The sequence below is a fragment of the Erinaceus europaeus genome, chromosome 16, assembly GCF_950295315.1.
Source record: "Erinaceus europaeus chromosome 16, mEriEur2.1, whole genome shotgun sequence".
In the NCBI taxonomy this organism is placed as follows: domain Eukaryota; kingdom Metazoa; phylum Chordata; class Mammalia; order Eulipotyphla; family Erinaceidae; genus Erinaceus; species Erinaceus europaeus.
In genome coordinates this window covers 3,976,581-3,994,103 of record NC_080177.1, presented here as the reverse complement: position 1 = coordinate 3,994,103, position 17,523 = coordinate 3,976,581, and the positions used below count along the sequence as shown (strand labels likewise).

Sequence of the window (17,523 nt, the reverse complement as noted above, 5' to 3'; positions counted from 1 at the left end):
GGCTCGAGATCCTTATGCCGGTCCTTGCGCTTTAAGCCACGTGCACTTAACCCACTGTGCTACCGCCGGACTCCCTCCTTCTTTTATAGGACAGAAATTGAGAGGGGGGGAATGGAGTGGGAGAGAAAAAGACGCCTGGGGGCCAGGCGGTGGCGCACCTGGTTAAACACACACGTTACAGCTCGTGAGGACCCAGGCTGAAGCCCCTGGTTCCCACCTGCAGGGGGAAAGCTTCACTAGTGGTGAAGCAGGGCTGCAGGTGTCTCTGTCTCTTTCCCTCTCTGTCTCTCTGTCCCTTCACAAATTCTGTCTCTATCCAGTAAGAAAAAAGAAAACAAGAGGTCTAATGAAACCAAACCAAGAAGCACTCAAGGGCATCCCCAGCCTGGAATGGCTAGAGCAGAGGCCTTGTATGTGGGTCCTGGGTTCAGTCCTCTACCCTGCATATTCCAGGGCTGGCATTATGACCTGCCCTCTCTGTGTAAATAAACAATACATTAACACACACACACATTCCTGATTCCTTGTGCATGTTTCTCAACAACTGGACTCCCTGCCCCTATACTCCTCGGCACCCTGAGAAGTGTCCCTCAGTCCCACCCAGGCTCAGAGACCAAGGGATAAAGGGACCCATGATCTAGCCAGCTCTGGCATGGGATGAGTACCCGCTGGCGCCATCTCGTGGCCATTGGCATGTAGTGCTTGGGGAGCTGGAGGCCTGGCTACTCTGAGATGGGGGATGAGTGCCCACTGGCGCCATCTCGTGGCCATTGGCGTGTAGTGCTTGGGGAGCTGGAGGCCTGGCTACTCTGAGATAGGGAATGAGTGCCCGCTGGCGCCATCTCGTGGCCATTGGTGTGTAGTGCTTGGGGAGCTGGAGGCCTGGCTACTCTGAGATAGGGAATGAGTGCCCGCTGGCGCCATCTCGTGGCCATTGGTGTGTAGTGCTTGGGGAGCTGGAGGCCTGGCTACTCTGAGATAGGGAATGAGTGCCCGCTGGCGCCATCTCGTGGCCATTGGTGTGTAGTGCTTGGGGAGCTGGAGGCCTGGCTACTCTGAGATTGGGGATGAGTGCCCGCTGGCGCCATCTCGTGGCCATTGGTGTGTAGTGCTTGGGGAGCTGGAGGCCTGGCTACTCTGAGATTGGGGATGAGTGCCCGCTGATGCCATCTCGTGGCCATTGGCGTGTAGTGCTTGGGGAGCTGGAGGCCTGGCTACTCTGAGATCGGGGATGAGTGCCCGCTGGCGCCATCTCGTGGCAATTGGCGTGTAGTGCTTGGGGAGCTGGAGGCCTGGCTACTCTGAGATAGGGAATGAATGCCCGCTGGCGCCATCTCGTGGCAATTGGCGTGTAATGCTTGGGGAGCTGGAGGCCTGGCTACTCTGAGATAGGGAATGAGTGCCCGCTGGCGCCATCTCGTGGCAATTGGTGTGTAGTGCTTGGGGAGCTGGAGGCCTGGCTACTCTGAGATTGGGGATGAGTGCCCACTGGTGCCATCTCGTGTCCATTAGTGTGTAGTGCACGGGGAGCTGGAGGATTGGAGGGAGGGGTGTCTTTGTGACACCATGGGGTCTTACAGGGGCTGGTAAATTATGCCACAACCTACCCTAGCTACCCACTGCATGTTCAGGTGGTCTTTAAGATTCTTTTTTTATAGGGGTTTGGGCAGTAGCGCAGAGGGTTAAATGCATGCGGCTCGAAGAACAAGGACTGGCTGAAGGATCCCGGTTTGAGCCCCAGGCTCCCCACCTGCTGGGGAGGGTCACTTCACAAGTGGTGGAGCAGGTCTGCAGGTGTCTTTCTTTTCCCCTCTGTCTTTCTCGCCTCTCTCCATTTCTCTCTGTCCTATGCAACAACGACATCAATAACAACAATAATAACCACAATGATAAAACAACAAGGGCAACAAAAAGGGGAAAAAATAGCATCCAGTGGATTCATGGTGCAGGCACCGAGCCCCAGCAACAACCCTGGAGGCAAAAAAAAAGAAAAGAAAAGAAAAGAAAAAGAAAAAGAAAGAAAAGAAAAAAAGAAAAGAGAAACTTTAAAAAGAAAAAAATCCTTTTTTTAAAATTTATTTTAACCGGAGAATTGCTCTCAATTACAGTGGTACCAGGAATTGAACCTGGGACCTCAGCTCCTCAGGCATGAAAGCCTTTTCACATTACTATTTTGCTGGTTCTGCTGGTCCTTAATATTTATTTTTTATTACTTGATTGATTAGATAGAGACAGAAACTGAGAAAGGAGGTGGAGATAGAGAGGGAAAGAGACAGAGAGACACCTGCAGCCCTGCTTCACCACTCATGAAGCTTTCCCCCTGCAGGTGGGGGCCACACACTATAACACCTTTCTACCACCTGTGCTCCTCTCAGGGTTCAAACTCAGGACCCCGCACACAGGTAAGTGTGTACTCTGCCTGCAGAGCTATCTCCAGCCCCTCCCTCATATTTCCTGGTCAGCAGAATCTGGTTTGTGGATGCCATCTCACTGCTTAGAAATTTACCTTGTTGCTCAACAATTTGTTTGGCTTCATATGTTAACTCTCTTTTCAGTCACCAGGTTCCAGATGCCATCAGGATGCCAGCCAGGCTTCCCTGGATTGAAGACCCCACCAATGTGTCCTGGAGCTCAGCAGACTGGGAGTATGGACCGGCCAGTCAACGCCCATGTTCAGCGGAGAAGCAATTACAGAAGCCAGACCTTCCACCTTCTGCAACCCACAATGACCCTGGGTCCATGCTCCCAGAGGGATAGAGAATGGGAAAGCTATCAGGGGAGGGGGTGGGATATGGAGATTGGGTGCTGGGAATTGTGTGGAGTTGTACCCCTCCTACCCTATGGTTTTGTTAATTAATCCTTTCTTAAATAAAAAATAAAAATAAAATAAAAATAAAAAAATTAAAAATAATAATAAATTTATCTTGTGGGGGCCGGGCGGTATCGCAGCGGTTAAGCACATGTGGTGCACAACACAAGGACCGGCATCAGGATCCTGGTTCGAGCCCCTGGCTTCCCACCTGCAGGGGAGTTGCTTCATAGGTGGTGAAGCAGGTCTGCAGGTGTCTGTCTCCCCTCCCCCCATCTCCCCTTCTCTCGATTTCTCTCTGTCCTATCCAATGACAACAATAATACTAACAACAAGGGTAACAAGGGCAACAAAGTGGGAAAAAATGGTCTCCAGGAGCAGTGAAATCCACCTAGCCCCAGCAATAACCCTATCCAACAATGACAACATCAATAACAACAATAGTAACTACAACAATAAAAACAAGGGCAACAAAAAGGAACTGTTTTTAAAAATACATACATATTTTGATATTATTTTCTATTATCTTTATTTACTTTTTGGAAAGAGACAGCCATAAATTGAGAGGGGTGGGGGAAGATAGAGATACCTGCAGCCCTGTGAAGTTTCCCCACTGCAGGTGGGGACCAGGGGCTTGAACCTAGGTCCTTGCATACTGTAATGTGAGCATTTAACCAGGTGTGTCACCACCTGGCCCCTCATTATTACTATTGCCCCAGGGTTATTGGTGGCGAAAAATCTGAGAAAGAACCAAAGTATCACTTCGGCACATGAAATTCTGACAATTACACTTGGGACTCATGCCTGAGAGTCCAGCACTTTACCCACACTGCAGGGCACAGTAAATTTATTTATTTATGTAATCTTGGCTAGAGACAGAGAAATCAAAAGGGAAGGGGGAGACAGAGAGACACGTGTAATACTGTTTAACCATTTGTGAAGCTCGCCCCCCTTACAGGTGGGGACCAGGGACTTGAACCTGGATCCTTGTTTATGTACATTATTTTCATTTTTAAAAATCATCATTTTTTAAAAAAATCATTATTTAATTTTTTTTTAAGCAAGCCAGAAGATAGTATATTGGGTACAGCACCAGGTTGAGGTAGGAGGTTGAGTTCAGCACCGCGTATGCCGAAGCAGATGTGACTTTCGTGACAGAACCCTGATTCTCTCATGAATAGAGAAATCTTTGCAGCCTGGGAGGGGGTGCAGTGAGCAATGCACAGGACTGGTAGGCGTGAGGTCCTGAGTCTGACAGTGTGTGTACCACAGTGATGCTCTGGCTCTCTCACTAATAAAAACAAACAAACCGTGGTCCGGGAGGTGGCACAGTGGATAAAGCACTGAACTCTCAACCATGAGGTCCCAAGTTCAATCCCCGGCAGCACACATACCAGAGTGATGTCTGGTTCTTTCTCTTATCTCTCTCATGAATAAAAAAACAAAGGAGTCGGGCGGTAGCGCAGCGGGTTAAGCGCAGGTGGCGCAAAGCACAAGGACCGGCATAAGGATCCCGGTTCGAACCCCAGCTCCCCACCTGCAGGGGAGTCGCTTCACAGGTGGTGAAGCAGGTCTGCAGGTGTCTGTCTTTCTCTCCCCCTCTCTGTCTTCCCCTCCTCTCTCCATTTCTCTCTGTCCTATCCAACAATGACAACAATAATAACTACAACAATAAAAACAACAAGGGCAACAAAAAGGGAATAAATAAATAAAATAAATAAAAAAAGCAAATGAGGGAAAGCTTCATAACACTGGATTTCACAAAGATTTCCTTCTATGCCTGAAAAAAGCACAGGCAACAAAGAAAAATCAGCTAAACTAAACCTCATCAAAATTAAAACTGTATCAAAGAATAGTAATCACTGAAAACATGTACAAGTCATATATTTTTTAAGAACTTAATAAACACACTGTGTTAGTACAATGACAACAACAACAATAATATAATTACAACAACAATAAAACAAGGGCAACAAAAGGGAATAAATAAATAAATATAAAAAAGAAGTATTTTAAAAAAATAAGTTATTAAAAAAAAAACAAACACAAAAACCTCTAGCACCGATGATCCTGACTGGTTCCAGGGCTCAAGTTTGGGCTACACACGTAGCAAGAAGCTACCCAGAGAGCCCCAGCTCAAGCCTCCTCCAGGCACTGACTGCTCTGTTCCCTCCCCAGACTGTTCCTGCTCCTGGGCTGTCCCACCTCCCAGGACCCAGGGGTGGCACTCAGAACACTATGTATAGCCAGCCCTGGCGGAGAGAGTGGGGCCACCTCAGGCCCACGCCCAACCGGCATGGAAGGCATTTCTCCTTTCCCTGCGGCCAGGGGAGAAACTGAGGCATGGCTGGCCAGCAGGTGGGACACCTTCTCCCTTGAGCTCTGCCAAGGAGGCTGGTCCTGAGTTGTCCCCAGGTACTCAGCCCACAGTGGGGAGGGAGGAGCCACCGCAGGCTGGGAGACCTCATCTGTCTGTGTGTCTGTCCGTCTGTCTGTGCAACTCAGAGGTTCGGGTCCACATTCTCCTGGTCTGACGCTGTCTCCTCTTCCTCCTCATTGCTGGGGGCATCCTAGATCCAAGAAAGAAGTGCCCTGTCACTCCCTGTGTGTGTGTGGGGTCTCCCCTCAGGCCCCCGTCCCCTCTGCACCCCCTTACCCCACAGAGGCCCCTGGCACGCCGCAGACGGGCGTAGAACAGCAGCACACGGGGGTCACATCGGACCACCGCAGGGTCGAAGTCCAGCACGCGGAGGCCCTGCAGGCTGCGGGCCCGGGATAGTGCCACGTAGGCCTGGCCGCTGGCAAACACACGGCCCAGAGAGATCTCCACACAGTCCAGAGACATGCCCTGTGTGTGGGGGGGGGCGTCAGAGCTGGAGACGGTCCACAAGCCCTGCCACCCTCAAAACCCAGGGTCAAGGGTGTGACAGACAGACAGACACCTGAGGAGATTTGGCAGGAGACACCCACACAGAGATCTGGAGCAGAGGGTGGGCACCGGGGGCTGGAGCTCACACGTGAGGGCATGAGGCCCCAGGTTCAGTGCTGTGCTGGCTCTCGCGCTCACTGATAAATGTTTAAAAAGAACCGGGGGTGGGGGGGGACCAGGCATCTGACTGAGTGCATGTTACTACACTCAAGGGCCCATGTTCAAACCCCTGGTCCCCACCTGCAGGGGAGAATCTTCACAAGTGGTGAAGCAGGTCTGCAGGTGTCTGTCTGTCATTCACTTTCCCTAACTCTACCCTGCCCTCTCAATGTTTTCAATTTTTCTTTGTCTTATCAGACATAAGGGGAAAAAGCAGAGTTGTGGCTGGGAGGTAGGGCAGTGGCTAATCGTTGGACCCAAGAGCACGAGGTCCAGACCTCTGTCCCCAGCACCCAGTGACTCTAGAAGGATGCTCTTTTTTTTTATATATAATTTTTTATTATCTTAATTTTGATAGAAACAGCCAGAAGTCAAGAGAGAACGAGGCGATAGAGAGGAAGAGAGGCAGAGAGACACCTGCAGCCCTGCTTTACCACTTGCAAAGCTTTCCCCTTGCAGGTGGGGACCAGGGACTTGAACCCAGGTCCTTGCACACTGCAATGGGTGCACTCAACCAGGTGTGCCACCACCTGGCCCCTCCCCTTTTGTTTAAGGGAGCAGAGGGATAGAGATAGAAGGGAAGTAGGGTAAGGCGATGGCACACCTGTTTGAGTGCACATACTATAGTACACAAGGACCCAGGTTCGAGTCCTGGGTCAGACCTGCAGGGGGAAAGCTTCATCAGTAGAGCAAGTTTTAAGCGTCTCTCTTTCTCAACCTTTCTATTTTTATTTATTAAATATTTATTTAATTTATCCCCTTTTGTTGCCCTTGTTGTTTTTTAAAAATATTTATTTTATTTATTCCCTTTTGTTGCCCTTGTTGTTTTATTGTTGTAGTTATTATTGTTGTCATTGTTGTTGGATAGGACAGAGAGAAATGGAGAGAGGAGGGGAAGACAGAGACGGGGAGAGAAAGACAGACACCTGCAGACCTGCTTCACCGCCTGTGAAGCGACTCCCCTGCAGGTGGGGAGCCGGGGGCTCGAACCGGGATCCTTTATGCCGGTCCTTGTGCTTTGCGCCACATGTGCTTAACCCGCTGCGCTACCGCCGACTCCCTCTCTTTCCCTTTCTATCTCCCCCTTCCCCCTTAATTTCTCTCTGCGTCTACCCAATAAATACAAAAAGAAAGAGAGGCGAAAGAAAGACAGAAAGGAGGACAGGGAGCACTGGGGCGTGAAAGTAAATCCTGGTTCTGCTTCTCGCCTGCTGTGTGACCTTGGATGAATTACTCAGCCTCTCTGAGCCTAGGTTTCTTCTGTCAAGCAGCAATGATGACTGCATCTATTCCTTCTCACTGAGGTTTCATTACTCTGGGCCAACTTTCATATATATGGAAAGAGAGAGAGACAGAGAGAGGCACCATAGCATCGGAGCTTCCCTTGGTGCCATAGTCCTCCCATGTGGTGCCAGGGTTCAAGCTGGGAACACACAGGGCCAAGCAGGTGCTCTCCCAGGTGAGCCATCTCACTAGCCTCTGCCCCGCCCCGCCCAGGGCTGAGCCAGCCCCGGGGCCACCGCTCACCTGGCTCTTGTGGATGGACATGGCCCAGGCCAGCTGGAGGGGCAGTTGCTGGCGGCTGAGGAGCTGCCCCCCTGAAGTCTGCACTGTCCAGCGGTCGGCTCGGATGACCTCCGTGATCCCACACAGGAAGCGCACCTGGGGCAGCCCTGGGCAAGCGGGGAGAGGTCCGGCCTAGCAGCCCTGCATTGGAGCCCAGAGACCCCCTCCATACCACTACCCAGCCTTCCCTTCTCCTGCTCCCGGCAGCCCCTACTCACCTCGGCCCTGGGTCTCAAAGCCGACCACCACCCCGCGGGCCCCGTTGACCAGGCCCCGGGTCACGGCTAAGTTCTTCACCAGCATGACCTGCAAGAGAGAGCCAGGGTCCCCTCCAGCACCCTCAGCCTGTTTCCCTGGTGCCACAAGGGAGTGCCACTCGCTCGGTTTGCACGAGAGGTCAAGAGCAGGCTGGGGAAACAGCACGGTGGGCGCAGAAAAGACTCTCCTGCCTGAGCTCAGTCCTCAGCAGCATCAGTAGCTGATCAGGGCTCTGGTCTGTCTCTCTCTGTTTCCCTCTTCTCATTCCTTTCTCACATGGAGGGAGGGAGAGTGAGAGGGAGAGAGAGAGAAGTTGTGAAGTGACCCCCTCCTGCAGGTGGGGAGCCGGGGGCTCAAACCAGGATCCTCACAGTGGTCCTTGTGATTTGTACTATGTTTGTTTAACCAGCGGCACCACTGCCTGGCCCTCTGAAAATATTTTATTTGTTTATTTATTTATTGTGGATAGAGAAAGAGAGAACTGAGGGGGAGGGGGAGAGAGACACAGAGACCTGCAGTCCTGCTTTAAAATTTTCCCCCTGCAGGTGGAGTCTGGGGGCTTGAACTCAGATCTTTGTGCACTGTAATGTGCACGCCCTACTAGGTATAGCACTACCCAGTCCCAGATTTATATATATATATATATATATATATATATATATATGTATGTATTTATTCCCTTTTGTTGCCCTTGTTGTTTTATTGTTGTAGTTACTGATGTCATCATTGTTGGATAGGACATAGAGAAATGGAGAGAGGAGGGGAAGACAGAGAGGGGGAGAGAAAGATAGACACCTGCAGACCTGCTTCACCACCTGTGAAGTGACTCCCCTGCAGGTGGGGAGCCGGGGGCTCGAACCGGGATCCTTATGCCGGTCCTTGTGCTTTGCACCACCTGCGCTTAACCCACTGAGCTATAGCCCGACTCCCAATTTTTTTTTTTGATAGAACAGAGAAAACTTGGGAGGTAGGAGATAGACAAAGACAAACACCTGCAGCCCTGCTCCACCACTGGTGAAGCTTCCTCCCTGCGGGTGGGGACCGGGGACTGGAACCTGGCTCCTTGGGCATGGCAATACATGCACTTAACCAGATATGCCACCACCCAGCCACTGCCCCAGATCTATTTTATTTTAAACATTTATTTACGACAGGAGAGAATCAGAGCATCACTCTAGCACATGTGATGCTAGGATTCGAACTCAGGACCTCATGCCTACGGATGCACAGCTTTTTTTTTTTTTTTTTTGTCCAGGGTTATTGCTGGGGCTCGGTGCCTGCACTACGAATCCGCTGCTCCTGGAGGCCATTTTTACCCTTTTGTTGCCCTTTTTTTAATTGTTGTAGTTATTATTGTTGTTATTGATATAGTTGTTATTGGATAGGACAGAGAGAAATGGAGAGAGGAGGGGAAGACAGAGAGGGGGAGAGAAAGACAGACACCTGCAGACCCGCTTCACCGCCTGTGAAGCGACTCCCCTGCAGGTGGGGAGCCGGGCGCTCGAACTGGGATCCTTGTGCTGGTCCTTGCGCTTTGTGCCACCTGCGCTTAACCTGCTGCGCTACCAACCGGCCCCCAGATGCATAGCTTTATCCACCGCACTACCTCTAATGAAGCTCTATTTGTTTATTTTAATGAGAGGGAGAGAGGGAGAGAAGGAGAGACGAGAGCACTGCTCAGCTCTAGCATATAGTGTTGCCAGGGGTTGACTCTGCATTTCTGGCATCTCAGGCTTTCTTTTTCTCTATTTTATTTGACAGGATAGAGAGAATCTGAGAGGAGAGGAGAGGTGGAGAGAGACAGAGAGAGGGAGAGAGGGAGAGGGAGAAGCCCTCTGTAGACTTGCTTCACCACTCATGAAGAGTCACCCTGCAGGGAGGGAGCTGGGGGCTGACCTGGGCTCTTTCCCACGGTGATAAGTGAACCTGGCCAGGTATGCCAGTGTCCGCCAACCCCCATGGTGATAAGTGAACCTGGCCAGGTATGCCAGTGTCCGCCAACCCCCATGGTGATAAGTGAACCTGGCCAGGTATGCCAGTGTCCGCCAACCCCCATGGTGATAAGTGAACCTGGCCAGGTATGCCAGTGTCCGCCAACCCCCATGGTGATAAGTGAACCTGGCCAGGTATGCCAGTGTCCGCCAACCCCCTCCTACCTCCCCCTTCCCTCTTGATTTCTCCCAGTCTCTATTCAGTGTATAATAAATAAATTGTCTTTAAAAAAGGCAATAGAAAAACAAAAACCCATGGTGCTAGGGATCGGATAGCTAGACAGGTGCCCGACCAGATGAGCTACCTTCCTGTCCCAATAAAGAATCTGAGGGGAGGAGGAGTCGGGCGGTAGCGCAGTGGGTGAAGCGCACATGGCGTGAAGCTCAAGGACCCGCATAAGGACCCCGGTATGAGCTCCCGGCTCCCCACCTGGGGAGGGAGTTGCTTCACAGGCAGTGAAGCAGTCTGCAGGTGTCTATCTTTCTCCCCCCCTCTCTGTCTTCCCCTCCTCTCTCCATTTCTCTCTGTCCTATCCAACAACAACGACAGCAATAACAACAACAGTAATAACTACAACAACAATAAAAAAAAAGGACAACAAAAGTGAAAATAAATAAATATATATAAAAAAAAGAATCTGAGGAATGGGATCCGGGTGGTGGTGCAGCAGCAGGTTAAGCACACATGGTGAAAAGTGCACTGACTGGCATCAAGATACTGGTTTGAGCCCCCAGCTCTCCACCGGCAGTGGGGGGCACTTCACTGGCGGTAAAGCAGGTCTGCAGGTGTCTATCTTTCTCTCCCCCTCTGTGTCTTCCCCTCCTCTCTCCATTTCTCTCTGTCCTATCCAACAACAATAACAACAACGATGATAAACAACAAGGGCAAAGGGAAAAAAAAAATTTAAAAAAGGGAGTCGGGCAGTAGTGCAGCAGGTTAAGTGCACATGGTATAAGGATCCGGTTCGAGCCCCGGCTCCCCACCTGCAGGGGAGTCGCTTCACAGGCAGTGAAGCAGGTCTGCAGGTATCTCTTTCTCTCCCCCTCTCTGTCTTCCCCTCCTCTCTCCATTTCTCTCTACCCAACAACAACGACATCAATAACAATAATAACTACAACAATATAAAAAAAAGAATCTGGGGAAGCAAAGTGTGAGGAGGTGACTCCCCCTGGGGGGTATATTCGGGGACTAAAACCTTGGGGGGGTGGCAGGCGCTGGTGCACCTGGTTGAGCACACACATTACAGTGCACAAGGACCTGGGTTCAAGCTCCCAGTCCCCACCTGCAGGGGGAAAGCTTCTCAAGTGGTGAAGCAGGGTTGCAGGTGTCTCTCTGTCTCTCTCCCTCCTCTCTCAATTTCTCTCTGTCTCTATCCAATAATAAATTAAATAAAATATTTAAATGCTTATTTATTTATTTTACCAGAGCACTACTCAGCTCTGATGGTGTGGGGGATTGAACCTGGGACTATGGAGCCTCAGGTATCAGAGTCTTTTTGCATAACCATTATGCTATCTACCCTCAATAAAATGTTCAAAAAAAAACCTTGGAGGGACAGCTAGTCACTCCTGTCACACCGCACCCACCTGGGGGTGTCCTCTGGAAACAGGCAGTGACAGCAGGAGGAGGCTGGGTGGGCCTATGGCTATGGGGCACCCCGAGTCCCAGGTGTGAGGTCCCGCTTCTTACACACCTGGGCCCCCAACTTGAGCTGCAGGAGCTGGCTGACGGGACACTGGGCGTCCAGGGTCCGGGCTTGCTCAGGGTCACTGTCCATGGCCTCAAAGCTGTGCACCTCCCCTAGGAGAAGAGAAGAGTCACTGAGCTGTGACTCAGTTTCTCACAACGTCGACTAGCCAGGGCAGTGGGAGAGGGAGAGGGAAAGAGACATTCAACACCACTCCACCATCTGTGGCACTACCCCGGCGCTGTGGTGTTCCCATGGGTGCCAGAGCCGAAAGCCAGGGCCACTTCCCCTCAGGCCTGCTCACCCGGCAGCTCCTGCAGACACCTCTCATTTGTGAGGGCCACGTCGTCCTGATGGGTGCAAAGCCTGGTGGCCACGATGCCATCTCGCCCCACCTTGTGGGCAGCCGTGGCACGGAGCTGGCGGGTCACCTCCTCTGAGCACCTGTGGGGCAGGGATGTCAGGATGGGGCTCACAGCACCCCCGGGCAGTGGTGAGGTGTGGTCTCAGAAGTCCCCCACTCTCAATTCTCAGAGCTGTACAGAGTTTTGGGGGACCCACACAGAGTTGATGCTTCACCCATACAGCATCTGACTGCCATCAGGTCCCTTGCCTGCTGGGTGTTTTTGTTTGTTTTTGGGGGAGTCTAGCTTGTTTTTTAAATTTTTTATTGGGGCACTGCTCAGCTGTGGCTTACAGTGATCCTGGGGATTGAACCTGGGGCCTTGGAGACTAAAGCACAAGGGTATTTTGCATTTGGGATCGGGCAGTGGTGCAATTGGTTAAGTGTACACTTTACTATGTGTAAGGGCCTGTGTTCAAGTTCCCAGTCCCTATCTGCAGAGGGGAAGCTTCATAAGGGGTGGATCAGATTGCACGTGTCTCTCTTTCCCTCTCTCACCCTGCTTCTGTTTCTTTCATGATTACATGCATATATTTTTTTTACCTAAGCACTGCTCAGCACTGGTGCTGGGGACTGAACCTGGGACCTCAGAGTCTCAGGCATAAAATATGGTGTCTCCCCGGCCTAAAATAAATAATTTTTAAATTTTATTTAAAAAGAATCTTAGGCTGGGGAGACAGCATAATGGTTCTTCAAAAGATTGTCAGCATCCTTGCCCTGAATTTCTACAAGCCGCTGCACCTCTCTGGGGGACATCTGTGAATTCCTCTTGCATATCTGTCTGTCTGTCCTTACCTGTCACCTACTCTGTCTCTGTGCTGGGGGACCGGGGGTCCCAGCAGCCACAGAGTGAATGGGGGTGGAGTCACCATGTTCCTGAACTGGGTAGGTCTGTCCTGATACCCCCACCAGGTGTCCAGGTGTGGCCAAGCACATCTCTTTCCCTTCTTCAGTCTCTCCCAGCTGCCTTGGGCCTCTTCCTGGGACCCCCATCCCACCCTGTGCTCCGGGGGCCCACCTGCCCAGCCGCACAGCCTGCAGCAGGGAGATGAAAGTCTGGTCCGCCTGCCGCCACACCTCGGTCAACTCTAGGATCACGGGAACACACCGTCTCCAGCTCTTGGCCTGGTGGACGCAGGTTGGGGTCAGGGGGACAGAGTGGACCCCCGGGGTGGGGGCGAGGTCACGGGGGAGCTACCTGGAAGCAGAAGCGCGGGGGCTGGAGGCCCTTGGTGACAGGTGGCAGCTGCAGGAAATCCCCGCAGATGATGAGCTGGATGCCCCCGAAGGGCTTGTCCTGCTGCCGCACGGCTCTGGTGGGCACAGAGGGGGCGACTTAGGGTCTGGGGTGGGGGTGGCTCCACGTGAAGGCCCCGCCCCCGGACAGGTCAGCCCCGGCGCCGACCCACCTGGCCACAGCCTCCAGCTTGTCGAAGAACTCAGCCTCCACCATGGAGATCTCGTCGATGACGAGCCGCTGGCAGCTGAGCCAGCCCTGCCGCACGCCGGGCCTCCGGGCCAGGGCCACGCACTGCTCCAGGGGTGCCCTGCCTGTGCCAATGCCTGCGGGGACTGATATAAGCACCGCCCCAACCACGCCCACCCGCCCACGCTCCAATCACAGAGGACGCCAGGCCACGCCCACTCCCGCCTGCCCGGGGTCCTGGTACCTGCGAAGGCATGGAGGGTAGTGCCCCCGATGTGGCAAGCCGCCACCCCTGTGCTGGCAGTGGCCACGGTGCCCGTGGGGGGCAGGGAGCCCAGGATCCGCTTCAGCAGATAGGACTTGCCTGTGCCTGGACAGAGGGCCACGTCAGGGACCCCCATCTGCCCTGCCAGCGTCCCCCACGCTTCTCCAAGGTCCACTGCCCTCCATCTGCCCTGCCAGCACCCCCTCCACTTCCCCAAGGTCCATTGCCCCCATCCGCCCTGCCAGCCCCCCAGTCTCCCTTGCCCCCTACCTGCACTCCCTGATCGCCCCCACAACCTCTCCAACATCCCCCACTCCCATGCCTCGTGCCCCCACCTGCGCTCCCAGTGAAGAAGACGCTCCGGCCCTTGAGCACCAGCCTCAGCACAGCCGCCTGCTCCTCAGAAAGCTGCGGTTTGCCTGGAGGTAAGTTCAGCCTCTTGACTGGCAGGGGCCATCGCTGGGCTTCCTGGAGGGAGGAGGGTAAACTTGACTAGAGGTACTTCCTTATCCCCTAAGGCCTTTGTGCACACTTGACCTCTGCACTCCAGGTTAATCCTCTCCTTTTCATTTCAGTTAGAGACAGACGGAGAGGCACCACAACCCTGAGCTTCCCTCAGTGCCGTGACACTTCCATGTGGTGCCAGGGTTTCAGCCTGGACTGTGAGACAATACATCCCAGGAGACTGAGCACGTGGAGTACCATAAGTCACCTTCCTGTCCCAAACTTCATTCTCTATGTCTTTTTTTTTTTTTGGGGGGGGAAGACAACACAGCCTTGCTCCCATATGATGTTGGGGATCGAACCCAGGGCCCCTCACTGGGTAAGGCCTGAGCCATCTCCCTTGCTGGTCGGGAGGAAGCTGGGGGCTCAGTGCCTCCACTGTCCTCACCCACTGATGTCCAGGCAGCCTCGGTTCACCTGGAGATGGTGTGCCAGTAATAACTGCGGGCGGCTCTCCACAGACCCCCGCGCCCTGAAAGCCCCAGTGTTGCCTCCAGTGCCCCCAGACGACCCCCAGGGCCTTGGGCCCGGTGACATGGGCACACCACTACGTGTCCCTTATATATGCATATTTAGCCAGAGCCTGGACCATCACTCTGGTGCCAGGGTCTGAACTGGGACCTACTGAATGCAAGTCTGCCGCCTCCCTGGCTGCTCCGCGCTGGCTTTGGGATGTGAGGACAGACACAGAAATGAAAGATACCCAGTACCACTCCACCATCTTTGGACAACCCCCTTTTTTTTTTTTAAATCTGTGCCCTGCTCAACTCTGGTTTACGGTGGTACAGGGGATTGAATCTGAGACCTGGGAGCCTCAGGCATGAGAGTCTGTTTGCAGAACCATTATGCTGTCTCTCCCAGCCCGGGAGCTCCCCTTGTGCCCGTCCCTGGGCTCGAATCCCGCAAGCACGGCCTGTGAGCTACCTGCATCCTCGCCGCCCGCAGCCCACCCCGCCTCGTGCTCACCGTGCGGGGCCGGGCTTCCTCCCGGGGCTCAGGGGCGGACGGCGCGGGCACGGACTCGGGGGCCCGGGGGCCCAGGGCGCGACGCAGCTCGGCCGGCTGCACGGGGCTGACGGTCACGAAGTCGCGGGGCCGCGGTTCGAGCAGGCGGGCGCGGGCCGAGGCGGGCGCGGGCCCGGGCGCGGCGGCCAGCTTGAGGCGCAGGGTGCGCAGGAAGCGGCGCAGGCGCTCGGGCGGGCAGTCGGAGAGCAGCAGCTGCACCGCGCCGGGCCGGGGCGCGCCGTCGGTGGGGAGGCGCAGGGTGCTGCGGCCGGCGGCAGCGAAGCGCGTGAAGAGGCGGGCGGCGCGCAGCGGGAAGCAGCGGGGGGGCGCCCCGGGCTCGGAGCCCCGCAGCCGCAGCAGCAGCTCCCGCCGCTCGTTGCGCCCCAGGCTCAGCTCGGCCGAGCGCAGGGCCTGGCGCCTCCGCGGCTGCCCCCCGGGACTCAGTTCTTCCACCGCCACGCGGCAGCGCAGCTCGGCGTCCTCGCTCTCCGCCTGCATCGCCTCGGGCCTGGGGGGACGCGGGCGCCGGGTCATGGGGGGTGGGGTGATCAGGACCCCCTCCCCAGGGGACTGAGAGCAAGGGGGTCCCGGGACACCGAGGGGGAAGTTATCGGGACCCCAACCCGGGCCTAACAGCACTGGGGCGCCGGGACATCAGAGGGGCGGGGCGACCCGGACCCCACCTGGGGCCTGTACCCACAGGCGGCACAGGGGCATCAGAGGCGGGGCCATCGGGACCTCCTCCCCCGACTACTGAGAACAAGGGGGTCCTGGGACATCTGGGGAGCGGGGCGATCGGGAAGCCACCTGGGGCCGGCACCCACAGGGGGCGCAGGGGGCATCGGGGGCGGGGCCATCGGGACCCCTACCCGGGGATTGGGAGCACAGGGGCCCTGGGACGCAGGGGCGGGGCTACAGAGACCCCACCTGGAAGGGGAAGCAGGGCGATCGGGACTCTTCCCGGGATTACAAGCACAGGGGGTGCTGGAACTCCGAACCCCAAACCCGGGGCTTGAGCGCACGAGGGTGCCGGCACATAAGGGGGCAGGGTCGTAGGGTTCCACCCTCCACCCCCGGCCTGAGAGCTCTGAGGCGCAGGGACATGAGAGAACGGAGCGATTGGGACCCCACCTGGGACCTGCACCACAGGGGGCGCAGGGTCATCGGGGCCCCTTCCCGGGGATTGGGGATAGCAGGTCCCCCCACCCCGGGCCTGAAAGCACGGGGGCGCCGGGACATCAGGGGGCAGAACGATTGGGACCTTCTTCTGCCCCTGAATGGTTGGGTGACACATGCCTCCAAGGGACCCAGAGGTTGTCGCCCCCCCCCCCACGGGACACAGGGGAATCTCACATGGGGAGGCGGCCAGGGGCTCCGCTGCCTTCGGGGAGTTTCCGACTTCACGACTCCCGCAGGTGCGCAGTTGGGGGGCGCGGCAGGTAGGAGTCAGGCTCCTGGGGTCCGAGGTGGAGAGGGAGTCAGAGACTACAGGTGGGGGCCCCGGGGACCGGGGAGCGTGCTCCCTTTAGAACTCCTAGAAAAAGCAGGCTGGTTGCCTCCCACATCGGGACTCGAGGAACACTCACTCGCGTCGCTGCTCCGGGGACTTGGTGTTGGGGACCCACAGCCGGCAAGATTCGGGGACCTGCAACTTTCAAATGCGGCAACTCGAGAACCAGCCAATCATCGGTCGGACCTTTAAATTCATCAGCCAATCAGAACAAGGGGCGCGGCCTCATCCTAGACCTGGACTGGGCGGTGCTGGATGGAACCAATAGCTGCTCCGGGGAGGAGGGGCCAAAGGGATGGTCGCCCGTCCGGAGATTGGCGGAGCACCGGGCTAGGACCGCTGGGCGTGGTGACAAAGCCGGGATGGGGCGGGGCTCCGACTGGGGTCCGGGCCCCGCAGATGCCTTTCTATAGAATGACCCCTCCATCCTCCCCCACCCACCCCCGCATCCTCTCCGCGCCCCTCACTGGCAGGAGGTGACCCTTCCCTCTCTTTAGCTCTGGCTGGACCATCGTCCGCCTCCTGAGCAGACTTCCCGGTGGCCCGCCACCTCCGCCCTTCCTCCCTTCCCTCCCCTGCTTGAGTTTGCGCTTTTCTTCCCAACCTGCTGAGGGTACCTGGTGCTTACAGAGTACATGTTTGGGGTGTCTTTAGGGGTTCTTATTCTTGTTGACCAGGGAATCCATCCATCCATCCATTCATCCTTTTATCTATAATATTTTAAAATTTAATTTAATTTATTTATTCCTTTTTGTTACCCTTGTTTTATTGTTGTAATTATTGTTGTGATTGATGCCATCATTGTTAGATAGGACAGAGAGAAACGGAGAGAGATGGGGAAGACAGAGGGGGGGAGAAAGACAGACACCTGCAGACCTGTTTCACCGCCTGTGAAGCAACTCCCCTGCAGGTGGGGAGCCGGGGGCTCGAACCAGGATCCTTACGCCTGTCCTTGAGCTTCGCGCCATGTGCACTTAACCCGCTGTGCCTACTGCCCGACTCCCATCTAT

The 17,523-nt window shown here is 54.9% G+C and overlaps 1 protein-coding gene across 3 annotated transcripts; it reads right to left on the bottom strand.

The window, feature by feature from the left end:
* Nucleotides 1–4,529: 4,529 nt before the first annotated feature.
* PIF1 (PIF1 5'-to-3' DNA helicase) lies at nt 4,530–16,635 on the bottom strand. 3 transcript variants are annotated; one of them, XM_060174318.1, is made up of 14 exons: nt 16,590–16,635; nt 16,357–16,457; nt 14,965–15,511; nt 13,830–13,962; nt 13,474–13,599; nt 13,213–13,366; nt 13,002–13,116; nt 12,822–12,928; nt 11,705–11,844; nt 11,407–11,513; nt 7,682–7,769; nt 7,425–7,570; nt 5,466–5,657; nt 4,530–5,379 (listed from the first exon to the last, which is right to left on the bottom strand). In XM_060174318.1, coding segments are annotated over exons 2-14 (1,926 nt in total). In that variant the 5' UTR covers nt 16,359–16,457; nt 16,590–16,635; the 3' UTR covers nt 4,530–5,310. The 3 variants fall into 3 exon arrangements, 2 of the variants coding, with proteins under 2 accessions (XP_060030301.1, XP_060030300.1); XM_060174317.1 differs by having other exon boundaries at nt 16,357–16,624; XR_009545256.1 differs by lacking the exon at nt 4,530–5,379 and adding an exon at nt 6,502–6,559 and having other exon boundaries at nt 5,542–5,657; nt 16,357–16,624.
* Nucleotides 16,636–17,523: the final 888 nt, after the last annotated feature.